Below are 27,104 nucleotides of genomic sequence, written 5' to 3'. Positions count from 1 at the left end.
TTCCGTGTGAGTCCTTGATTGCAGAGTCTGCGTACGGAACATCATATTACTTTGTTCCTGTAACCGACAAGTTGTGCAGGCTAACCACGACAGTTTTTTGTTGCGCGATCGGAGTAAAGGGGGAGGGTATGTAACATCAGATGGGAAATAGCTATCCTGCCAACAAAACTAGTTTGTTACATCATTACGTTGATCAATCTCTCCCTGTCCCGCTTTTTTCCTCTGGCACTGGCAACCTTCTCGCTTACCCAATGAATGACAGGATCAGTTAACGGAAGAGTACGAGAACTTAACAAGCTTCTTCAAGACAGTCCGCAAAGGAAGCCTTACTATAGTGCAAGCAAGCAGCCAGGAAGTGGAGCACAGTTCGTTTTCCCGGATATGGAAGCTCGTTGCCCAACTATCAATACTGCAATGGACTGTGGTCAGAATAACAAGTAAGTGCAATAGTGTCCTTTTTGTAGTATTTTCTAGCTATATCTAAAACACAAAATCAAATTTTCATGAAATTAATAATGTATGAATTTATCTTCTACCTAGAAACTTCTCGACTAAAGGAGAAAAACTGACCAGTGGCAATAGTTTTCACTAGAGCAAAGAGTATGAACATTCTCCTCTCCAAATAACAATTTATTTTATATATGTGTATGTGTATATATATATATATATATATATATATATATATATATATATATATATATATATTCACTTTTCCATTGATCGTTCTCTGCCTTAATAGGCAGATTTTTCACTGCAATCTCTCCAGGTCTTCCGATCATGCGTAAGAAGCATGCCAACGTAGAATCCACTTAATATAATATATCAACTGACATATTCTTTCCCGAGCATTTATTGAAAAAAAAGAAAATAGCACTTATTGTACATTCTCTACAGTAAATGGCCCATAATCTGACCACTTAATGCTGCTGGCTGTATTGTGGGAGGCAGCAATGCTATCGACGAAGTTTGAGTTGTTGTTTTTAAGCCCACTTTATACACAAATAGGCTAATCGGGACTGGACCTACAGTTTGAAATGGGATCCGAACCACTGTGCAATGTGCACCGGGTATCGAACCCTTGATTACAAGACGACGACGTTACCACTACGCCATCGGGGAGGCCCTGCTATCAACGAATTCTTTGCAGGATAACTTTCTCTGATGACATTTTATCTGTGGTGTTTTCTTATGCTCCATCATAGTTAGTATACACCAGTTCTCTTTGCCTATGAAATATGTGACTAAAAGTTCATACATGGAAAAAGAGGAAGTTCCCATAAATGCATCCCCTTGTCCCCAGGCACGTAGCCAGGAGTAACTCGGGGGGGTTGAAGTCCCCCTCCCCAAAATTCTACAAATGTTTCGTTGGTGTATAAACCTGCCACTTTTTCACCTTTAGATAATAGGTATGTGAGTCGGAAAGTTTTCGGTCGGGCCGAGAACGAAACTAGAATTTTTTTTTAAAAAAAAATGACATTTGGGATACGAAATGATCGCCAATTCCCAACAAAGTTGGAGAATTTTCGGGACGGTAAATGGCTGAAGATTTCCATCACTGAAAATCTCGAATTTTGCATTTCTAGAATGAAATACCCATTTCTAAGAAATTCTCCACACTTAAAAGTTAGAGTGCAGAGAACTAACCACTTTCAATACGCGGACATTCTAAATATTCCGACTGTTCCGAATCCAGAAATTCGGGATATTATTTCGGGATATGCACCCTTTCTCTATATCCCAGTAGGCCCCTGAGTATGTGTATGAATTCATGAAACGTCTTCGTGTTCACATTCCCTTCAATTCTAAAAGGAACTTCCTCCTAGCAGAGGAAATTAAACAGGAACTTGAGTCCTTGATTCCTTCCTTGTATTTGTTTAACTTTATCTACATTTGACTGAGCGTCATATTTCCTAAATCTTGGTGTCTCCCGGATGGCGTAGTGACTGTCGCCTTGTAATCAAGGGGTCCCGGTTTCGATAACAAGTGGAGGTACATAGTTCTTCGGATTCTAGTTGTAAACACATATGTGATTAAAGTGCACTTTAAGCAAACTTTGAACACTTTGATGTTGCTGGTACTGTACAAGCGAAGTGGCGGTTGTAAACTTTATGTGATAGTGAAACTTGCGACATAATTATCATATATCAATTACATGATTGGCTTACATCCAACAAAATCAGTGCGCGTGAGTGTGTGTGAGAGAGAGGAAAATGAAATAAATTATGCAAAGAAACGATAGCAACTTAACGGGATTCGAACCCACAACCCCCAAACTAACCACTACGCAAGGAGACCGTCAAGCATGGACCCTCGAAATGATATAGTACTTAATTTTTGTAGATTATCTATGTAAACCACCGACTAACACCAGATAGATTATATCCAGCCCAACAGAGAAAGAGATAGTGAGAGGGAGAGGGTAACGGTGGGAGGAATGGACAATGTGGGAGAAGAGAGATAGAGAGGGAGAGAGTAATGGCGGGAGGAATGGGCAGAGTTGGAAAACAGAGAGGGAGAGAGAAATGGTGAAGGAATGGACAGTGTGAAAAAAAGAGAGAGACAGAGAGAGAAATAAAGATGGAGAAGAAAGGAGCAAGACAGTAAGAAAAAAGAGAGAATGAAAGTTCTGGCTGTTCCTTTGCATTCAGGTCCGTCATTTCAGAGCATTAGAGTTGCGTGTTGAATGAAGTTAATCATATACGACAGTGGAAATTGGAGAATGGCTAATGACCTCCTAACGAAACCTTAGAGTTAGAACCTTTCACGCACTTCGCCTTGAATTCTTTGCAGAAAAATTGTTCTTATGGATTCTAAACAGAATGTACTGATAACTCGTCTAAATATTGTTCTTCGGTGAAAACACTGAAAACGATAAAGTGCTATGCTGACGCATTATAGATAAGGAATAAATTAGTCAGTGGATTGTGTAACAAGGGGTTATTACAGGCAAAGAAGTATTCACGGATATCCGGGATGGGAGGGCAGAATAGCCGCTCCTCTCTACGGAAATCGAGGTTCAAGCGGATGTCAAACTCTCTATGTATAATTTCACTTTGACATTAATATTTTTATACTACCTAGGTATTGTGAATTACTACGGAAACTAATAACAGGTACAAACAGGGCCGATCCTAGGTGGGCGCGGGGCAGCAGGACAAGTAATACACGTGGGACCTGTAACCAAAATTGTTCAGAGGAATTCAAGAGATCTTAAACATCGGTATTCTTTGTGGTAATAATAAAAAAAAAGTAGCACGATTTTTAATAAAGAATTGATTTAAGTTCTACATTTGAACCCTTGTCTTGGTTTGTGAAGGGAAAAATTGATATTAAAATATATTGCAAGTCGCCATATCGCTTTTTTAAATCAAAATTATTTTGTGAATATTGTCTATATTATTGGCAGTGCAAGGTTCTGCGAGTTTTTCTAGTATTTTAAACATTTAGAGCAATGTGACGTATTCTAAAATGGTATAATGGGACATCCCCGATGGCGTAGTGGTAATGTTGTCGTCTTGTAATGAAGGCATACTAGGTTCGATACCCGGTGGAGGCACTTTGGGATCGAACCCGAACCAAACATGACAAAAAGCAATATAGCTAAAAAAAAAAAAATTAATTAAAAAATACAAATAAGAGTTGAGCACACCCAATGTTTCTTCAAAAATTGACGCCGCTGTCTGAGTATCCGTTTGTACGATACAAAAATATATCAATTACATACGCCATATGCACGTAATACGTATGCTATGAGTTAGCAGTAACAGCAAACTGCGCGTATGTTTAGATAAAATCCGCACGTTATTATCTCTTTATGTTTTCCTGTTTTGTTATCGGGACAACTGTTTCAGCAATATTAATTGCATAAGCTGCAAGTTCCTAAGAATTTCACAATATTCCTTGGATAGTTGTAAGAATTAGGCTTCTCTCATATGTAAAGCGAGTGCCAAGATAAATGTTATATTTTACATCATCAGAGTGCAAGTTGTAGTGTTTTGTATTTTCTTTCTTTTGATTGATTTGCTTTATTTTACTTCGCTTCTTGTGCCACTTTTTTTTTGGCTAATTTGCGAAGATGGGGATGAGTGATGATATGATGAAATTGATGAATGCCCAAGCCAGGATTCGAACCCGGGACCCCAGGCGTCGTAGCGCGATGTGCTAACCACGGGGCCGGCTTTTCTCTATTTTGTTAGGTTAATAGCGATAATAAGTGATTAGATACCCAGGGTAGATCTCGAACCCAGAACCTTCGGAAGGATACTAGAACATTACTCCCCCCATATATTCACTTATGCTGTATTCGTGTCAAGATTAAATTTAAAGGATACCCTAAAATATACACGAGTGTGTGAATATAAGAAACATACATAAAATTACATATCGTCGTCGCCTTGTAATTAAGGGGCCCCGGTTTTGATACCCGGTGGAGGCATATCACATAGTAGCTCGGATTCCACTTCGAACATGTGTGTTCCTCAGGAGGGGGAGACTATTCTCTACCACGCTTATATTTTTGAGAGGGCTTCCAGAAGTGCAGGCAATATTTTAATCTTACCGATCCTCGGAAAGAATTCACATAATGCAACCCAAGAAAGTTGGAAAAACATGCGGGGAGTAATTATGCTGTAATAGCAATTAGTTTCATTGCATGGTCCCAAAAAACTTGGCGTCCTGATGTATTCAGGGTGTCATTTTAATGGCACCCATAGACCACAGAAATGTATAGAGGACATCAAAACAAACAACTTTTCTCAGTAACATTTTTGTCGTTTGTGCGTCGTTCTGCGGCAACAAACGTTCAAAAAGCCCATTTTCCCGCCTGTATGCTGGCAACCCAACACAACATATGATCGAATTTGTGACGTAACTTCCTGTCCTGAAATGTCACATGTCAGTGTTGCAAGGAACACACAATTTCTGTGAAAAATGATAAAATACAATGAGAATATATACATAGCATACATATACATATAACATATATTCATTTGCAGATACATAACATACACATACATACATATAGGCTACATATATTTATTCGGTGCCAATATTAGATGTTTTAAAACCAGCTTCTAGCCACAATTACTTGTTTATCTAGAGTAGCAGCGGCGGCGCCAGGATTAATCATCTAGGGGTGCTGAGGGGGTGCGGAAAGAAATTTAGGGGGTGCGAGGCTGAAAGTAAGGAAAACGTAAAAAACGCATGCAACCTTTCAAAACTGGGGGGGCAAGGACAGTTTGCTTTCCCTTGGTAGATAAGGTTTAGCATAGTGCGGGGGCAACTGCACCCCTTAATCGCCGCAACTGATTAACATAATTTACTCACTGAAATGAAATGATATGTGTGAAATATATAACTTTTGATTGACATTCATTTTCAGGGAGGATGTCTCCCCCCTTGCCCTCCCCCTGGACGTCCATGATGATGTGCATTAAGTCTTGCCTTATACTCCAAGAAAGTGGCCATACAGTGTAAACATTCAGATACACGTTGCAGTCTTATTGAACTATCTACTGAAATACAAAATGAAATTATCCTTGCCTTTTTAAAAACACAATTTTTGAACTTTTCAATGTAACCAATGGAGGTACAAAATGCATAGTACATTGTACCTTTCGCCTGCCACATCAGGACAAAACGCGGAGTTCACAGCAACTTCGCCTTCGTTAAAACCCCTTCTGCCGCACTATCACCAACAACAAACTGTAAAATTTCTTCGTGAACATTGGGCTTCTTCCTAACAGTTTTTGAAAAAGCCTGAAATCGTACGTTTACTAAACATGTTACGTGGCACAAATATATAGAACGTATTAACAAGAAAACTGCCCTTCTTGTTATAACTCCACTAAATAATTTCCCGAGTACGGCTTGGTGATACCTTGAAAGCAGCTAAAATTTTTGCTCCAGTGTGAGGAAGAACAAGCAGGTGGAAAATAAACCGTTTATCAACAATGCAAAAAAGAATAAAAACATAACTCACATTAAGCTATAGGCAATTATCGAAAACCACAAACATACCACTTGAAGAAACAAAAGAAGATAAATTCATAACAACAATGCTGACGAAAGAAAAAAAGGGCCGCTGATCTTTATAGAGGCTGCCACCAGTACAGGAAAGTATATACTCGTACATCGGCATCTCTTTCAGTGCTTGCTTGTCGCATACAATAATAACTGTCTTACTTCAGTACCTAACATTCTGTGCTCAATATGACGACATGACATAATAATTACACTCTAAGGGTTAGTGTTTTCAGTTGGACGTAGGGGGTGCTGAAGGGGGTGCGGAAGAAAATTAAGGGGTGCGCAAGGACCCCCAAGCGCCCCCCTGGCGCCGCCCCTGTAGAGCAGAGATGTCCAAACGTATTGTATATAGGTCTAGCAATTTATCGGGGGCCATATTGTATTATACGTACTCACATGAAAGTCAATACTTACAAATTCATTTATAGGGTTTATCAGATCTAAGACGGCAATAAGAAGCGTTCGTTCTTCTTTGTAGGTTAATTTTCGTATGCGAAACGATAGGTACAGTTGGCGGCTAATGTAATAGTAGGCAAAAATCTAATGTGCGTTTCTAAGAGGAGGAATTACACTGTTTGCGTGGCAAATGTTGTTTACTTCTTCGTTGGCTCTTTGCATACAACAAAGCGAATGAATAAAGTCATGGACAATTTACCTACTATTACATTTGCTATCTACTGTACAAACCCTACACTAGCTTTTTTTTTATAAGTATTGTCTATTAATATCATTTGAATTCCAGGACGTCGTGCCAGGATGGCAACTACGTAGCAGATCTGGGAGGAATGTTGTATGGGGAGTACTTACAGTTGGATAAGATTTTAAGTGCACAGAGGCTTGTTAGCGAGAAAGACGAGAGGCCTGCACATGATGAGCACTTGTTCATTGTAACTCACCAAGGTAAGTCGAAGTCTATAATTTCGCACGAGGTGCACACTTCATTATTTAAGATCAAAAGCACGCGAACATTGTGTAAAGTTATCTTATTAGAAACTCAACTTAATGAAAATAACTTTTCTGTTTTAACATCTGAACGAATATAGTTAATTGTATATAGATTAACAAGTCATTTAAAATAACGGGTTAAGTTCAACAATAATTTCATCCAACCTTCTTTTTGTTACAGCATATGAATTGTGGTTCAAACAAATTATCTTCGAACTGGATTCAGTAAGAGGCCTCTTCGACAGTCAGGTAAATTTCAAGTAGAAACAAGATATTTTTTTTTACCTCAATCCAAAACTTGAAGACAGGGCCCGCACCCTTTTTCGTCCAAAATACTATTAACTCTTGCAGTGTCGTGTTTACGTTACGACTTATTAAAACTATGTCGTCATGCTGAGAGTAGGATTTTATGTATTTAAATTAGACCGCTATTATTGTATACAACAGACAAGCTTCTGTTCCTAATCTGAAAGCGAAGCCGCATTTACTTTCCTGTAAATTAAAATGCTCCCATGTGCTTTGCACCACGTCATAAGGCGTATAGGGGATGTGGAATTATCACTTTCTTGATCACGGCCGAAGGTGGGGGTGATGTGATCAGCACCACGCCCCTAGCCGCCTTCACGAGAGTTTCCTCCAGGTACCCACTTCATACGACGCTGGGTGGGCACCGGAACTGCTTGAACAGGTGGAAAAAATCCCGATTCTCCCCCGCCGGGTATCGAACCCGGGTCTCTCGCATGGTAGTCAGACTTTCCTGTACATGTGGTTGTTGTGGTCAAAGCAAGTAAAAGTAAAGCAAGTCCGAGTATAGTAACTATAGTTTTCAGTCTCCTTAGCATATTTTCGAAGAAGTCTCTAAAAGTTGATTGGTGTTTGATGTAGTTGCTAAAGCATGTTTCATGTTTTCTTTATTTTATTTTCAAATTGCATTCCGCACCCTTAGATGATTAAGGCTCGGCTGGACCTTTGGCCGACGCCGGGCCAGCTGGTTCAGAATTTTTCTCTCCTTTGGAGAAACTGCTCTTAGATTTCAAAAATGTCAACAAATTCAATTACAATTGAGCTATGGAAATAAGAGGTAACAGCAGAACAATAAGAACAGTAAATGTAGATTAATTGGATGTAATAGAACGAGCGTGGTAGTAGGTGAGGAAAGGGATTAGTAGTGGTTGAAGTCATAGAAACCACACCAGTTCTATGAATGCAACTATTTCATTATGAATACGCTTTACATTGTGCTTTTCTTACAATTTAGTTCTTCTTCCTAAGTGTTCAACGCTGAAGTTGGTTTCCTAAACCTCTCTTTTTTTACCTTTCAAAAATTTTACTCCTCCTTCCCCATTGTTTTCCTGTTCACTTCATATTTTCTTCTTCTATTCTTTCATCTTTGTTCCTTTTTTCCCGTGCCTTCGCTGCGCTTCCGATTTTCTTTCAATAATTTCTGTACATTTTCCATTTACGATATGCACCATTGTATTCTATTTATACATATAATTTTCAACTTTTTATATACTTATTTGATTCCTTCCTTTTATACAGAATCTCGACGAGTCCAAGTCGCTTGAAATCCTGAAACGTCTACAGAGAATTGTCCTTATTTTGAAGGTAAGAGTACAACATGCGATAATTGATATATTACAGTGAAAGTTCTAGGCTATATAGAAAGTTAAAGAACAAACTTAAAATAATATAACTAAGAAAAAATCCATACCCTAAAAATATATATAACTGCGGTTGGATTAGATCGATATGTGAAATTGGTCTTTCACTGGGGATATTTAAACAGGTCTTGAGTATTGGAGAAGACATGGCAACGTCGACCGTTAACACAGGGATAATGCCTTTGCTCAGAGACGTCTGTGATATGTAGATGGTAAACTTTTCCAGGTATCATTTAGCGTAAAAATATAGCTGCTGAGATCTTGTTTCGCTTCCAACCCTCCTCATACAATACGTTAACGAGCAGAATTCCGAGAACGGCTCTTCTTAGGGCGCACAGAGGACTCCTTTCTCTCTCTCGTCTTCCAGCAAGTTAGTGCGAACTCATCACTATCATTACTGCCGGGCGTTCATTTGCATTCCTCCTTTCCTCTTGTCTTTCTCTCGCCACATCGTCGAAAACAAAACAAGCCCATTTCCTGCAAAACGCCTGCGGAAGGTGCGGCTTCTCCTGGAAAAGCAATCCGATTTAGGAAGTTCAATCGATATTTCTGCTTCCTTATACAGTAGTCGCTCACGCTCACCTCTTTTTCTTCTTTTTTTTAAAAAATATTATCTTCTCTTTTTCTCTTTCGAAAGGGCAACGACCAATGAGGAATATTTAAAGTTCAAATCGGCCGTGAATAGAATAAGAATTCATAAAAATTTTAAAGTCAACTACTGATGATAAACACAATATTTATTTTTTTGGTTCTAGGACATTTCGGGAAAGGTCTCAAACTTATCGGCGCCCATTACATCCGCCATGATAAGCATTTGTCCAATACTGAGTAATCTCCCCATGATTTAAACCGGTTTTTCTGATAAAAGGAGGAAATGTCAGAATAGAGAACTATCGTTGCAAGTATGGCGATAAGGCCTCGCCCTTTTCCGTCTCCAAGAAAAAAACTTGCCAAGGAAATATACTAGAACGACCCTGAGCAAGTTTCAGATGCATTTTAGCCTTCTAATAGCCAGAGCTGTAGCTAGTGAATACTGCGTCAGGGACGAAAATAGATTTAGGCACATTTTCCACAAAATTCCACTCCCCCAACATTGCTTTTGTCTCAATCAATGATCGCGCTCCTCCACAATCAAAATTTTATATTTATGAACTGCAGCAAAGTTCACTAAAGACAACTTCCTTCGACAAAAAGGTTTGAAATGTGCATTTGGAATTATGTATTTACCTGTTTTGTTGCGTTATAATGCTTTATTTTCAGTGTATTGAGTATAATTACTGTAGCATACGGTGAATGAATGGATGATAGAGTTAAAATTTCTGGGCACATATTACCATTTTGCACCCTTCCTTACCCGTAAATTAAAAAAACAAAGGTTGAAAAAAAAAACTTGAGAAAAACTTCCTCACCAAAAGGCCCGTGGGTCTCAAACAGTTAAAGAATCTGTTAAAACAGGGCCATCTCCCAACATGGATAAAAAGGAGCCGGGAAGGTGAAAAGTTTGGTTGAGGTTAATGTCCTCACATTCAGTAAAGATGTAACGAATACTTACAAACATTACATACACCGGACAGCCGGGCTCTAGTCCCTCCAGCAAATGACCATGGGTGAGAAGGTACAATACAAAGCAAAAGCATAGTTGAAATTATCTTTTCTCGGCGGGAGGGACAGTACGAGGAACGTCATGCATCAATGGTGGGAATGATACACACCAGGACGAAGTATTGGCATTAATCATTATTGAGAATATGTTTATGTCTTCTAATGCAGTTCCAGTGTGTACATTCATAATCAAATATCCAGATAGCGCGACCCAGGAGAGGACATCAAAACCGCTCCTACACATGCATTCATTCATCACGTGGATGTCGCTTATCACATCATCATGAACAAATAGTGTGCAATATATGTTTATAACCAAAGCGATGTGACTCTTGTAGAGTTGTAGAAATGGTTGTATTGTGAGCAAAGCGAGCAGAAAAAATAGATGTTTTTACAGGGCGCTTCGATTTTTAATATTTTTCCGTTTTCTCTTTTTGTTCGTTGGACGTCCGGGGTGACTGCCTCCTGTCCCCCCCCCTTCCGTAGTGAATACACTCTAATGTAGTGAAGCTACAAAGTTCACAATCAATCCATAATACACGTACAGTCTTAAATCTTTAGGGGCCCGTCAATGGATCACTCAGTATTCAAGAAGTTATTCTGGTATTGATGTCAGAATACCAGAGGTTCAGCAGACTTAATTTGCCTTGTGGGGGAGATTGACAATGGCAAATTTTACGTATATACAGTATATCATGACAAAAATGTTAAGGTAAACATTATCGGATTGATTGATTTTCTTTCTTTTACTTCACTTTTCTGCTAATCGCGAAGATGAGGATGAGATGGTGAAATTGATGAAGGGACACTCACAAAGAACCATGTCCAAGCTGGGATTTGGGCCTGAAACTGCTTGCTGTGCTAACCACTCCATCACGGAGGTCGGCGAAAACATTATTGGACTCAATAATATTTATATATTGATCGTACTACCAGTATACTAGCAGAAGGAGCCGATGACAACCCGAATTTCGTACAGATCCTCGTCACAGGTAAAAGAATCGTGGTGTTTCTAGTTTGACCCACCCACCAAACGTCAAATATCCAAGTGACCCAGGAGGGATCATATCGATAAAAATGAAGGTGAAAACAATAGTCATTACAAAAACAATACTTTTACCTTATTCAATACGAATTTGTAACCTCTGAACAGACTGAGTAACTGGACCACTGTACATATATTCGGTAAGAAAGGTACCAATCAGTAGAATTGTTTCTCCTACATGACAATGCTCCAGCACATTCATCGCTCATTTGTCGCAATTTCTTTGGCTAGAAAATCTGTCACAGTTATTAGACATCCACACTCGCCAGAATTGGTCCCAACTGATATTTTGCTATTCCTCAGCTGGAGATAGCACTGAAAAAGAGAGAGAAAGAGAGACCTTTTTTACACATGTGGAGGGGGAGTTTAAGTTGTGTAATTTCCCATAAAACTCTCATTTTGGAATTTGCAATATACTCTCATAGAACCATTTAATTTTTGGATTAGTAATAAGAAATGAAAGTACTTTACTTCTGACCTGGTTTAAGCATTTGAAACTACTTTTCTAGCTAAAGAGATTTTGTTTGGTTAATCTGATGGAATGCTAATAGAAATGTATTTCTTTTGTGTGCTCTAATAAACATGTTTTTGTTTTCTGTATGTACATCTAAATGAATGATTCAATTTCCAGGTTCGACTGATCCATTTGATCCTACCCCTTCCTAATGTCCATCCCTCTTTCTCTTATCTTTGGAGAAAGGAATGTACGTAGGTGAGTAACCTTCAATGCAAGGAGCTAACAAACTATTTGCTTTGCTGTTCCAGATGCACTGAATATTCACAAAATATACATAATTCTAAAACTTACTTTTTTCTTGCAGCTCTTGGTTGATCAAGTTATGATTCTAGAGACAATGACTCCTTTGGATTTCATGGAATTCCGAAAGTATCTATCACCTGCCTCGGGTTTCCAAAGTCTCCAATTTAGACTTCTTGAAAATAAACTAGGGATGAAACAGGTAAACTCCTTGTGCAAGTTTACATGTGTTTGTTGTTTTCTCCATTGAAGAAGAATGTAGATGCTACATATAATGTGTTTACCTGCTAAACAGCATGGATCATAGAGGGCGTAATGTAATGGCAAATACTACTCACACTTCCCATTTTATATGTTTATATGAGTGTGATTAAGCAATTTTGCATTATACACTAGTCTCATTGCCGCAATTTATTTCTTTACATATTGGTCTAGGAATTAATTCGTGCGGTTGTTACACACACATTGAAGCTGTAGTTCAAACACAAAATACATAAATACCTTAAGAAAAATATTGTCCATCGCGAGCCACCACTTTCGCCCATCTGTCAGGCAAGTTACGGATTCCGTGGTGAAAGAAGTCCTCATCCTTTGAAGCGATCCAGTCAGAGACCCATTTTTCGATATCTTCTGAAGAAGTGAACTGCTGTCCAATCAAATCGTTATTCATACAATCGAACAAGTAGTAGTCCGAAGGAGCAACGTCTGGTGAATACGGCGGGTGGGGTAAAACTTCCCATCCGACATTTTCTAAATAGGTTTTGACCGGTTTTGTGACATGTGGGCGAGCGTTATCATGTTGAAAAATAAGTTTATCATGTCTGTTCTCCCATTCTGGTCTTTTCCTGGCCAGAGCTTGCTTCAAATGCATTAATTGCCGTCGATAACGTTCTCCATTAATAGTTTCACCCGGTTGCAGCAGCTCATAGTACACCACACCTTTCATATCCCACCATATGCACAGCATAACCTTTGCACAGTGAATATCTCGTTTCGGTTGTGATGGACCTGGTTCATCTGGCTTCACCCAGGCCTTTTTTCGTTTCGGGTTCTCGTAATGGATCCACTTCTCATCGCCAGTAACAATGCGATGCAAAAACCCTTTCTTTTCTGTCTTTGAAGCAGCAATTCGCAAATGGTTTTTCGTATTTCAACGTCTCTGTCTTTCAATTCATGTGGAACCCAATGTGACATCTTTTGAATCATTCCCAGGGCTTTGAGGCGTTTGGAAACTGTTGTTTGATCAACGCCTAATGCTTCTGCAAGTTCTTCCTGCGTTTGACACGAATCCTGATCGAGCAATGCTCTCAATTCTTCGTCTTCAAATTTTTTTGGCTGTCCAGGTCGCTCTTGGTCTTCCAGGCCGAAATTACCACTTCTAAACCGTGAAAACCACTTCTGACACTTTCGCTCAGCTAGCGCATGGTCACCATACACTTCCACCAAAATACGATGACTTTCGGTAGCACTTTTCTGCATGTTAAAGTAATGAAGCAGAACACCCCGCAAAAACACTTTATCTGGCACGAACTGCGCCATGTTCAGTTGCTACAAAATGCTGTTGTTGACGCGTCAATCAACTGCCCTATACTACGAACGATGCACGCTGACAGGAGTTTTCAACGCATGTGTGGCTACACGGAACTGTGGGACGATACGCTCGTTACGCCATTTCTTGTCCAGGCGCACAAATTAATTCCTAGACCAATATCATTTTTGTCCAGTGTTGTTCGAACCATTCACAAAAATTCTGTGTAAAGAAGTGAGGTGGGTGTACATCAGTGGTTCTTTTCTTTAGGAATTCTAACTGTAACTTACTACTTTTGAAAGTAAGTAGCTGTAACTGCAAGGGTTACTTTTTGCAATGAAAGTAATAATCTCAACAGTTACTTTATAACATCAAAGTCCAACACCATAGCCATGGCCATGCATCAGGCTACAGGATGCCTACTGGTTCAAGTCTCCTGGGTGAAGCGTAACAACTTTGCTCTTGAGCTTTCAGCCAGAGTATGGGACGGGTGAGGAAATTCGGGAGCTACAAATGAGTAACATAACCCAGTCATGGAAACATATGACGACTGGGAGTTTCTTGTGCTGACCACACGTCACCTCATAACTGGTTGAATGATCGCCCACCTCTGCTGAGGCATGTGGGAGTGAGGTCGGCAGTTGGTAGGTAGGCCCTATCCTCTCAAGGGCTATTGCACCACGGTTCATTATTATTATCACAGCACTTAAATTGTTAACTTCAAGATTTGTAAGCTGGGAGAATAGATAAATTCGGCAACTCTGTTTCCACTGTGTCTCTTCTCTTGATGCTAAGGTAAAATAATTTTCATGGAATCGCATAAGACAAGAAGCTAGGCTTCGTTGCTTATAAAATTTAGAACACCCATGCTTTATTGCAATTCGTAATTTCTAATTTCATGCAAAAACTTAGTGTTTTTGGTGGGTTGCTGCATTCATTTGGAACGTTTGTAGTCAAGCTACAAAGAGGCACTGTCGTGAGAGTGGATCTTGTTGAGCTTGGAATGGATTGATTAAAATATTTACTTTACAAACATAATATTGTTATTATGTAAGAGAATGAATGACCTTTCTTGTTTAATAAGATACAGCATTTAAGGTACTATGCATGTATAGAGAAAATAAAATAACTATCGTTCAAGCAAGGCTGACTCCTTCCCATCATTTATTTTTTGTAATACTATAAATATGAAGACTTTTACAAGAAACATAAATAAAACACATGTAAGTCTTCTAATTATTTATTTTACTTTATTAATGATATTTGCTTGTGTGGAATTTGTTTGCATGAAAATTTGCAGCAGAAAGGAACTGTAAAATTAACTGTTATTTTTCAAGTAGCAGTTACTGTAATAGTGTTTCATTTTTAAAATGAGTAACTGTAACTATCAGTTACTTGTTGCAGCAAATAAGTGCAACTGTAACCAGTGACGTGCACTGAGGAGTAGCTAGTCTAATAGAGATAGATCAATCAATCTCACATCTCTAATTATTTTCAATTTATTATCTTGTTAAAGCCACAGTTCATATGCAACACTTTTTTTTCACGCGCTTCTCGTCCCTCGGTGCGATGTGTGGGCAAAGCTGGCCTAGCTCGCTCATCCTCAGCCTCACCAGTTCCAGGTAGAAACGGCCACCCGAAGGAAAAGGGAAGCTGCTTCTACCTCCCTTGACCCCTCGTCCACCGCTGCAATGGTTGAAAGCCCGTGCTTTCAGGTCCCCTAGTCTGTCTCCTATTGGAACAATAGGGGATTGGTTTCCCTTCGATTTCTTTGTAAATCCTCTAAAGAACTTAGGGCGAAATTTTCTGCAGTACTTACGTTCTCTGTATTTACACCACAACTTTTTACACGTTGTACAATATGTATGTATAATATGGGCTGTAGTTTTATTTTTTATGAAATGAGAATGTGTTAAGTGCAGACAATAATGTTATGCTTTCTTTCTTTCTTTTTTCAAATATGGAATATACCGGGTGTCCCAAAAGTTGCTTGACCGAGAAATAAATATTTGTATTTGAAAACAATACTTGTATTATTAAATCAATAATAATTTAATAAATAAATACAAATATTTATTTCTCGGGACACTTTTGGGACACCCGGTATAATGAATAAATTACAAATATTTGCTCAGGCTCTCTCTCGCTCTCGTTTTAATAGTATTTTATTTAAATATACTAATCTCTTGGCCTCTAACGGATGTATTTATTTGGGCAAGAGAATGTGTGTTCATATTGTTGTTGGTTTGGTTTATTTTACTTCGCTTTTCTGCCACATTTGGTTATCATGAAAATGACGATGAGTGATGATATGATAAAATTGATGAAGGGACCTCGAACAATCCAGGCTGGAATTTGAACCCGTGATGAGTGTGCATTCTTGTTCCTGTGTGTTGTACTCTGCAGTGAATAATGAAATAATTTGGAATGAAAAATGTATCTCAGAATTCAAAAAGCCAAATGAATATTATTCAAGAGACTATAAAAAAGTGTGTTTTGTTCCCTGTTTTGTTTCTGTGCATAAAGTGGACTTAAAACACCAAATCAACCAACGATGGGGGAGTGGTTATCACAGTGCGCTGACACCAGGAATTCCAGGTTTGAACCCCGACCTGGGCATGGGTGTTCTTTGTGTTTGTCCCTTCATTAATATTATTGTATTATCTTCACAATTAACCAAATGTGACAAAATAGCAACACTAAGTAACAAAAATCAAATCAAATCATAGATTGATTTGGTTTATTTTACTTTGCTTTCTGCCACTTTTGGCTAATCGCGAAGATGATACAATAAAATTGATGAAGGACACACACAAAGAATACCCATGGCCAAGCTGAGATTCGAACCCAGGATCTCGGGCTTAGTAGTCAAATCAAATCTTTTTTTTATTTTCGAATGGGGGTGGGGGTTACGTGTACTTTTTTTTTAGAAGTCATTCATCATTTTGCAATCTTTTGCTGTTATTGGCATTCTATTTTTTAGAAATGCTGGGCCCTAAAGGGGGGAGGGGTATGACCCACACCCCCCCTTGAGCACACCAGTGATTGCTACCCCATGTGTCGACGTCAGCTATTTTTAAAGAGTAACATTCCAAACACTGATGTATGTATACATAAAATGCCATTGCGAATGTATCTTAAAAATAAACGAACCTAACCAATCTATTCTGCATAATTTACTAGGTTAACTGACTTCATACGTGCACAACTAACATGACCTCATCAATAGATATAATTACAAAATCTTTGTACTAAAATGTCCTAGCAAATGTGGCATGCCCCTCTAATTAGTGGTCTACATTTACTCAAAATAATAAAAGCTCAAATTATGGTATGCTTAAAATGAATATGCAATTCAGATATCTTGAATAAAGCCTTGCAAACTTTTACACTCCTACGTCTGGAGGATTCCACTGGAACTTTGTCACTTCGATTTGCCTACAATGATCTATGTTTTTTCATCTTTTCAGGAGCAAAGAGTAAAGCACAGCCAGAGTTACGTGAAAGCTTTTGGCCATGACAAGGAAGCAGTAGAACTCCTGAGAATTTCCAGAGAGGAACCTTCCCTGGCTGATCTAGTGCAGAAATGGCTAGAGAGAACACCTGGCTTGGAGCAGAGTGGTTTCAACTTCTGGGGAAAATACAAAAGTGCTGTAGAGGAGCTGTTGAATGAACAGAAAATGCAGGCTGAGGTAATAATAAAATTAATGCTAAAATGGTTTTAATATGAGGGTTGGAACTTAAATAGTGGCAACTATTTATTCACAACCGATACACAAGAGTTACATGTTTGTACCTGTTACTGTCCTTCAAAGTAGTCACCAGTGTTGTGTAGAACCCGTTGCCAGCGATGTGGAAGGCGTAGTATACCGTTAGCAGAGCATGTTCTGTTGATGGTGCGAATGGAGCGGTCTACTGCCTGTTGAATCTCTGGAACAGTTCTGAAGCGCATGCCACGAAGTGGTTCCTTCATCTTCGGAATCAAATCAAAGTCACAAGGACTTAAGTCCGGGGAGTGTGGTGGATGGTACAGTACTTCCCAGTCCCATCGACCGAACAGAGCAGCCACAGCTTGCGCTGTATGCACCCGTGCATTGTCGTGCAAAATGATGGGTGGGTTGCGCAGAAAGTGTCGCCGCTTCTTTCGCAAAGCTGGTCGCAGTTGATGCTCCAAAAACGAACAGTAATACTGGGCATCATTGACAGTCTGCCGTGGAGGAACGTAATGCGTTAGGATAACACCATCACAGTCGTACACGAGAATCACCATAACTTTCACCACACTGGGGCTCTGACGCACTTTCGACTTTCGCGGCGACCCATAATGACGCCATTCGTTGGATTGGCGTTTCAGTGTTGGCTCATAAGATCTGGCCCATGTCTCATCCAGTGTTACGATACGGCGTAAGAAAGCCTCACCTTCGCGCTCATAGCACTCCAAGTGTGTCTGAGCAGCATCGTAACGCATCCATTTCTGAATTTCCGTTAACTCATGCGGAACCCATCGTGATGCAATTTTGCGCATGCCCAGGCATTCCTTCAGGATGAGAAGCACAGTCGTATGCGCTAATCCGGTTTCGTGGGCGAGCTCACGAATCGTCATGCTTCGATCACTGTCCACTAACGCGGCAACAGCTTGCACTTCTTCTTCAGAGACGCTAGGACGACCTGCCCGATGCATGTCTGCCACAGTTTGCCGACCTTCGTTGAAGGCTTTTACCCACCGTGCCAGTGTTCTGTACGGCAATGCCGATTCCCCGCACGCATCTTGAAGCCCTTGATGACACTGTCGTGCTGTACGACCTCTGGCACATTCAATCTTGATCCAACTCCGTTGTTCCCGTTTGGAAAACATAGTGACCTTCACGTTAGACCGCTCGCTCACAAGTGACTGTTTTTCCCTCGCTTGTGCGCCTGCCTGTGATGTGGGACGGGCGAGTCAATTTGCTCGGAGGTAAGGTAGGTATGTCAACAACGTGTGCTATCAGCGCCACTACTACATTCCATTGCATAGTGTCTCCACAGCAGTATTGCCACTATTTAAGTTCCAACCCTTGTAAATAGGGGATGAATTTTTGTATATTTTCAGGTCTTTTCTTGGAAAATATTACAGTGGAACACTGATTTTACATTCCCCCCTTTATGGATTCAATGTTGATGGTCCCAACATAGTCGTATGTTATAACATTTTCCTCAATTTTACTTTTCAGTTTTCTCAGCTTGGTTCCCTCAAAAATGTAAAATTGAGGTTTCACTGTACATGCTTTCAACAAATTAATTCACTTCATTTGAATTGGATTACCCTGGAGGTTTTATTGTGCATGTAAATGCATACTTGAGCTTAACATGCACACAATTGAATTTATTGGGAAGTAATGTTAATGCAATAGTTCAAGTTTTCCTCTTGTGCTTTTCTGTTCTTTGTCCTGAAAGTAGCCTATATTGCCACCAAGGGCGATAGGTGGACCAAAATTGGAAACTACTCTTCTTGGGAAGATAGAGGAAACCACCCTTCCACCAATCAACAACATTTAAATGAAATAAGTCACAGCAAAGGAGTTGTAAATTACTCAAAAGTAATTACCATTACTTTGAAAGTAACATGTTTCTTTCTGTCATATGATAGACATTTTTTTAACCTTTAAATGTTTTGGCAGGACATGCATGTTCCAGGGCCTCATGATTTTAACATTCATTTCACTTCATTCTTGTTTTCTTTTTCATTTATGGCATGCTTGAATTACAACACAATATTTGCATTGTATATTTGTCCAAAATGTGTTTTAGAAAATTACAGATTTGAATTTTGGAGAGTGGGCTTTCCAAATGTGTAGATACATACAAAAAATGTTGTAGCAAGATAACTACTATGTATTTGTCGTAGAGAGTTCACAGGAACATCATTCACATACATGGTGCTTCTTCAACTTGCTATACTATAAAATTCCCTGTTGTTAGGTGTCTTTATGAGTTTGCAACTTGCAATACTTCTCTAGTATTTTTTGTATCTTTCAGGAAGAATGCAACAAATTAGCTCATCAATATTTGTTAGGAGACTGTGACAAACGGAAGGAATTGTTTGATTCCATTTTTGACCCAGCAATACACGAAGCCCTCGTAGTCCGAGGAGAGAGGCGCTTCTCCCATCGAGCTCTTCAAGGCGCAATTATGATCACTTTCTACAGAGACGAACCTAGATTCAGCCAGCCGCATCAACTTCTGATGCTCTTAATGGACATTGATTCACTAATTACCAAGTGGAGATGTAAGTTTTTCTTCTATCACACCAGTCTTTATACACAAACTGGTTTTGGATTGTGGTGCATTGAATATATTTGTAAATGTCATCTGAACAAATAATTCACATTCACGTACAACAGTTTCTTTACCATGAAAAATTAAACTTGTTCCATTCCACTAGATTATGGGATTTATTGTGGTTTGAACCTAATGAACAATAATCTTAGTATCCTTAATTAACCCAATAAGTAAAATTGTGACAGTGGTGCTCTACCAGAATCTACCGATAAAGGCCGAAATTTTAACTGATAGGATATTACCGTGAAGAGTCTGTGATTGAGTTCACATCCTTTCTTTCTTAATGTTTTCATAAATACAAAAGTATAATTCACATACGCTGATTTATTAGGATTTTAAAGCAAAAATGCCATCAGGCATAAAGTAATTCAGTGGTGAATGAATCATTTAGGTTCTTCAAATTTGTCTGCCATTTAATGTCACATTGGTTATTGGTGTTGCAAAGCTTACATTGGTATTTAATTTGTATTGGTAAAAATTCCATCTTCTCAGACCATCTCAACCTATAAACTAATACTGATTATTTTACTAAACAATTCAAATTATTTACAAATGTCTGATGGGCATAACACTAAAATCTGTGTTCCAGTGTACTTAGAAACTTCTTTAGGGGGTTCCCACCTTTATTTCTCTATCTTCACACATGCATATACAAACATGTATTTTTTTAATGTGTAACACTAATGCAGTATGAAATGGCACACACATGTTTACTGGTATAAGTATAAAGTTTACTAATCCTGATTAAATAAAACTGGCATATTGAAATTTGCAAAATAGAATATTTTCAACTTCTACCTGACTTTTACTAACATAAACACCGCTCAATGAAATATTTCATGATCCCCTTTAGTGTCAATATTATCCAGTTTTTCCTTCCTTATGTACTTGACACAGTACAACAAAGTTAAGATGCATTTTGGCCATCATACTTCGTAAATAGTTCTTGAAGCGATGCAAAGCACAAACTACTTTCAGCCTCGCAAGAATACATCATCAAAAGTCTTTCTACTGTTCTTAAGTAGTCGTCCTAATTATGCACCATGGGTACTGGTCGGATCATGGAATATCTATAGCATATTGTTTATAGTAGTGATTTTCATTTCAATGAATTAAAAGTGGAAGATGTGTATAAAACGATATTACAATTAAATAATAGCAAATGCTTAGATATGTATGGGTTACATTCAACAATAATTAAACTTTCATCGAGGTATATTAGTGAAGTATACATTTAATGAATGTATAATTAATGATTGTCTCTTTCCAAAACAACTGAAGAATGTTAAAGTAATTCCAGTTCATAAAAAAGGTGAAATTCCTTCTAAACTTAATTATAGACCAATATCAATAGTTCCAACATTCTCCAAAATATTTGAGAAATTATTATACAAACAATTATCAGATCATTTTGAAAATAATAATCTACTCACTAATAAACAATTTGGATTTAGGCCTAATAAAAATACAACTGAGGGTGTGTACACCTTAGTTGATAATATAATTGATGATCTTGATAATAAGTTGTATGTTAGTTTTAGAACCTATGATATGTCAAAAGCTTTTGACACGGTTCAACATATCTTATGTAACAAACTTAAATATTATGGATTTGATGGAAAAATCGGTCAAGGTAATCTACTCATATTTATGTAATAGGATACAGACTGTGTATAGTCAGAGGAGAATAGTGAAATATGGTCTACCACAAGATTCTGTATTCGGACCTCTTTTATTTAATATTATATATATATATATATATATATATATATATATATATATATATATATATATATATATATATATATATATATATATATATATATATATATATATTAATGACCTACCTGCCAATATAGATAATGACTAGGGAACGGAACTTTAGGTAAATAAATGTGTTTTTCTGCGATAAGATAGACACCCTTGATTTTGCCAAAATTCTGATCATAGCCTTATATGTCAACACAGTTTTTTATTTTACATAAAAAAACATATTTTTCAGTTTTCCGTATGTAAATACATATTTTACGAATTTTCATTTTAAATACATAAAATCGGTTATTGACTTCAGCTACCTCGAAATCCTCCAAGGAAAAATGTTTATTCGCCGCACCTCTTTCATATCGAGAGTGCTAGGTTTGTTTTGTCTTTGAGCACGCTCGCTGGCAGACTTCTGGCACCTCACCTATGATCCTATTGGGGGAAAATATTATTTTGCCAACCGTGTGGTAAATCTATCGCAGCTGACCAACGTTCGCAAATTTCGCAGCATTTAGATAGCAACAAGCACGTTGTTGCTTCTTCACATTTCAGCGGCAGACAGGCACACTCCATCTACTTCTGGAGAACCGTCAAAATTGTCCACTTTTTCAATGGACTTGTGCAGAGCTTTTGTGTCCGCAGATATTCCACTGCTCAAATTTTAAAGAACCCTGATTTACGAAACTTTATCGCGAAATATATACGAACTTCGAACCGCCTGACGAATCAACATTGGGAGAAACTTATCTGCACAGGTGTTACAATCAAACCTTACAACATATTTAGTCACAATGTGCGCATCAAAATATTTGGGTATGTATTGACGAAACTACAGACTCCACCGGTAGAAAAGTGGGAAATGAGATTGTGGGAGTGCTAAATAATGACGAAACTGTCTCAACGAAAAATTATTTGCTAATATGTAGAGAGCTAGATGGGGCTACACATGTAACGATAGCAAGGCTTTTTAATGAAGCAATGCAGCTATTGTGGCCGGAAGGCATAAGATTAGACAATGTTCTTCTCCTCGTGACAGATGCTGCAGCTTACATGAAAAGAGCTGCAGTAGGCCTGCCGTTAGCTACCCCAAAATGATGCACGTTACATGTGTGGCTCATGCGTTGCATAGATTATGTGAAAAGATAAGAGCTCTTTATCCCAATGTCGATAAACTGGTTTCAAATGGGAAGGAAGTTTTTATCAAATCGCCCCATTCAAAATTACACTGATTCTTTCTCTTATGCCCAGTCATGGAAACCTAGGACGATGACTAGGGTTTGTCGTGCTGACCATGTGTCACCTGCAACTGGTTGGATGATTGTCCACCTCTGCTGAGGCTGGCAGTCTGGGGTGAGCTCGGGCTTTTGTGCCATGGGTTATTAACACAATTCAAAATGTGGAAAAGAGAATCCAGATCTACCATGAAAAAGATGAACATTTATACACATGCAAACACTTGACATTTAATAGGATCTCGTGATTGCAAAGCAACTACGTCCAACCTAACGATTTTCCAAGTTAGTGTATTTTTTTGAAGAAGGGCATGTATGTTCCTATATCTATATTGTGGTAAAGATAAGAGATTTAATGATGTAGTAGACTGCTACCTGAAACTAGTTTTATGTATGAATTCCTAGTGACAGTGGGAAATTAATTTATCATTTCAGCAGCTTGGATTTTTCAATAAAAAAGGTCCATAGTACAATTTTGTGAAGTATAAATCCACAAATAATGTGGTATTATGAAAAACCTGCGAAGGAAGAAAAAATATATGCTAATAAATGGTCTCATCATTTCAGACAACCATGTAATTATGGTACAACGCATGATTGGGTCTCAACATCTCGGAACAGGCGGTTCTTCAGGTTACCAGTACCTTCGGTCAACATTAAGGTAACCTTTTTTTCATGTTATCTCTAAAAACTTATACTTATCAAGAGGGAATGGATTTATATATAGTAAAAATGTGCTAAAACTGTAAACATTTACTTCATTAATAATATACATAAAATACAGTCTCACCTTTGTAACTATTACCGTGACTGTCTTGAAGAGGAACCAGAAATTTTGTATGCCACAAAATCAATGCTTCTGGCGCTGGTCAGGTGCACAAATATTAGCAAGGGTGGGGTTAGCAATGGGTTGCTCGACTTGGGACTTTCTTCCAACGTTGCCAAAATAACATTTGTAACAACTAGGAGCCGATGCTTGAGCCCTCATTCTCTATTGTTGACAACAATTGTAAACAAACAGGAACTTCCAAATGTTTTACAACAGCAAAAGCAAACAGTTGGGAGGTGTAAAATTTTTAAAAAATAAATTTTGTTCAAATGACAGAAAACTTGCAATTAATGCAATTGGAGAGTATAAAAAAGGTCAGAAACTTTAGTTTGTTTAACATCGGTTTGCACTTTGTCATTTATTCGCAAGAAATTCACACAATTCTTTTGGTCACACGGGGATATGTAGTTATTGCGCGAATATGAAGTACATGTTGAGAAAAATTCTGAAATATTGAAATAATATGTAAAAATAACTAAAATATGAGCCCAAACCTATATGTACAAATATAAAAAATAAAAACTGAATTTCTCAAGTTTACATGCCATAGTTTTTCTTGTATGTACGCATTGCTTGCATTATATAATTATTTTCCTGTAGTTTACGGTTATTACAAGCATAAGAAAACAGTTTTTCTTTGTGACGTTTCAGGAGAACACACGCTCCTGTCATCAGACATTTATTTTCATTTTGACTAAAGATACAGCTATAACAATGGTTAGTAATTTTTTAAACAAAAATAATCAGTTATATAATGGATGTTGTCAATGTTACATTGTTGTAATATAGCAATTTAACTGTGAAAAAAAGCAGTCTGTTTTATTTTTATTTCAGATTTTTAAAAAAATTATGAATCCCAAATATCATCAGGTAATTCAAATTCATCATTGTTTTCACAAAGTCTCTTGATGTTTTCTGTTACATTAAATTTTAAAGATGGTGGCTTACTCCATTTGTGAAAAAGAAAACTCCATACTGGATCTATGTTACCATTTTCATTATTTAATTTATTCCAGTGTTCTTCTGCAATGAACGAAGCTTCCCAGACATTCAACTCTGTGTTGTTTCCCGTTAATCTTTTTAAAACCCTTCTCTTTTTAATCAAATGCTTCTCTTCGATGATATGAGTTGACAAACCTGTTCTTGGGTTTAGATTCATAATGTCCAAATCGTGTTCACCTGTTTGCCATCTTATTGCCATTTTCCATGCTGTTTGTCCCACATAATCCTTTGAACATGAACAACTTATATTATATATTCCTGTGGTTTCCACATCTGGTAGAGAGTTTCTCATTTTGAATTCATTAAATGTACATTCCAAACTTCTTGGTGATTTAAAAACAACAGACAACAGACAAAGATGAAAAATCTGTTGAAAAGAAATTTGTGTGCATTCCATTCCACAAGGGACTCTCGCATAAAATTGCAAAATTTTTTAGAAGTTTTAATTTCAAAATGTCTGGGAAGCTTCGTTCATTGCAGAAGAACACTGGAATAAATTAAATAATGAAAATGGTAACATAGATCCAGTATGGAGTTTTCTTTTTCACAAATGGAGTAAGCCACCATCTTTAAAATTTAATGTAACAGAAAACATCAAGAGACTTTGTGAAAACAATGATGAATTTGAATTACCTGATGATATTTGGGATTCATAATTTTTTAAAAAATCTGAAATAAAAATAAAACAGACTGCTTTTTTTCACAGTTAAATTGCTATATTCCAACAATGTAACACTGACAACATCCATTATATAACTGATTATTTTTGTTTAAGAAATTACTAACCATTGTTATAACTGTATCTTTAGTCAAAATGAAAATAAATGTCTGATGAAAGGAGCGTGTGTTCTCCTGAAACGTCACAAAGAAAAACTGTTTTCTTATGCTCGTAATAACCGTAAACTACAGGAAAATAATTACATGCCATGATGCGCAAAGATAATACAAAATATAACTGATTTCAGCTTCACACGTACATATGCATTTACATATAAATCCATTCCCTGCTTATCAAATATGCATTCCAGACTGACTTTTGTATCTTTATGTTTTATTTCAGTGACAGATATAAAGTGTTCCTGGATCTTTTCAACCTATCCACGTTCCTTATACCCCGAAATCGCATTCCACCGCTAACACAGGAAATGAAGAGCAAGCTGTCCATTCGAGGCGGACTGCTTGGAAATGGGGAAGAGGCAGACGAAGATGGAACTTTTAAAAGAAACGTTGAGGCTTCAATATGATGTGTAGTTATGTTAAGATAGCTGAAAAATTGTTAATTTAAATACACAAAAAAGCTACTCTACTGCCAATAAAAATATTAGCATTCATGAAAAGGATCAGAGTTCAATACACAATTTGTTTTGTAATAGGAGTAATTACATCAGTATATCTGATTTACAGCTGATACTATTTGCAGTACTTTACATCTTTTTAGTTCCTGTTAATTTTTGTTCACATAAGGCCATGAAATTCTATATTTTAAATTTCAAGAAAGTGAAAGTTGTATCTCTTCTGAAATAAAAAATAAAAGATTCATTAAGAATATTGTTTTATTTTCTAGACTTCATGTTTCTGGTAGCATTATAATCTTTATCATTGTTTCTAGAGACATAGAAGTGAATGAAATCGTAAACGCAAGAAAACATACTCATTTGCAAATGCATATTTTACACAATTTTTAACCCAAAATAAAACTTTATCTAAATTTCAGTGCAATTTAGAATATGAATTCAGAAGGGTAATTTTGTTTCAATTACCTTAACAAATATATATTATCCCATCGCAAGGGGATTCAAAATGATAAGTTGATCCTCCCTCTCCCCTTGAAAATTGAAATCATTTATTTCAAATTAGCATAATTTCTTTTGGTCATTGGTAACAGAAATAATGTTCAGTTAATTAGTACTTTGACAGAATAACAAGAGTAGAAAATGCGTTAAATCGAAAAATTGAGTGGCAGAAGCAGGTCTGAACGTCATATTTTTTTTATTTTTTTTTCATATTCTACCACTTCATCCCAAGTATAAATAGTTTCACGAATTTTCAAAATCATAAAAAATGAAGTTATTATGTGGGAGTTCACACAACAAAATTTTTGACTAAAATTTATCCGATAACTTTGAATTTTTTTCTATAATGAGCTGCGTTAACAGTTAATAACAAAATATATCAGTATATTTACTATAATTATTATGTAAAAAATCAAGAAAGTCAGCTGTGCTAGATAATTACTCATATGAATTGAGTAAAAGTGTGTCAAGAATGATATAATAAAAAATTGACAATAAAATAACAGTTACATGTTAAAAACTATTATTTGTTTATAATAATGATTATTATTAATTTTGCTGTTTAATTTTATGTTAATGGCTTGACCCCAATTACAATATTCTT

General features: G+C 37.3%; 1 protein-coding gene across 1 annotated transcript; it reads left to right on the top strand.

Annotated features, from left to right (window-relative positions):
* Nucleotides 1-61: 61 nt before the first annotated feature.
* On the top strand, nt 62-26,258 carry v (Tryptophan 2,3-dioxygenase vermilion). Its single transcript, XM_083110246.1, has 9 exons — nt 62-437; nt 6,767-6,924; nt 7,151-7,218; nt 8,512-8,577; nt 12,102-12,239; nt 17,036-17,257; nt 19,581-19,830; nt 23,444-23,537; nt 25,768-26,258. The coding sequence occupies exons 1-9, from the start codon at nt 256-258 to the stop codon at nt 25,949-25,951; spliced, it is 1,362 nt and encodes a 453-aa protein (XP_082966372.1). The 5' UTR covers nt 62-255; the 3' UTR covers nt 25,952-26,258.
* The last annotated feature ends 846 nt before the right edge of the window (nt 26,259-27,104 follow it).

The sequence above is a fragment of the Lepisma saccharinum genome, chromosome 1 (genome assembly GCF_977018435.1).
Source record: "Lepisma saccharinum chromosome 1, izLepSacc3.1, whole genome shotgun sequence".
Classification (NCBI taxonomy): domain Eukaryota; kingdom Metazoa; phylum Arthropoda; class Insecta; order Zygentoma; family Lepismatidae; genus Lepisma; species Lepisma saccharinum.
Note: the sequence above shows the minus strand (reverse complement) of the source record. Positions and strands in the feature narration are given on the sequence as shown.

Coding starts and splice junctions, on each gene's coding strand:
- v (XM_083110246.1), top strand. CDS start 256: ATGACAGGATCAGTTAACGGAAGAGTACGAGAACTTAACAAGCTTCTT. Junction 6,925..7,150: donor GTTCATTGTAACTCACCAAG/GTAAGTCGAAGT, acceptor TTTTTGTTACAG/CATATGAATTGTGGTTCAAA. Junction 23,538..25,767: donor TACCTTCGGTCAACATTAAG/GTAACCTTTTTT, acceptor GTTTTATTTCAG/TGACAGATATAAAGTGTTCC.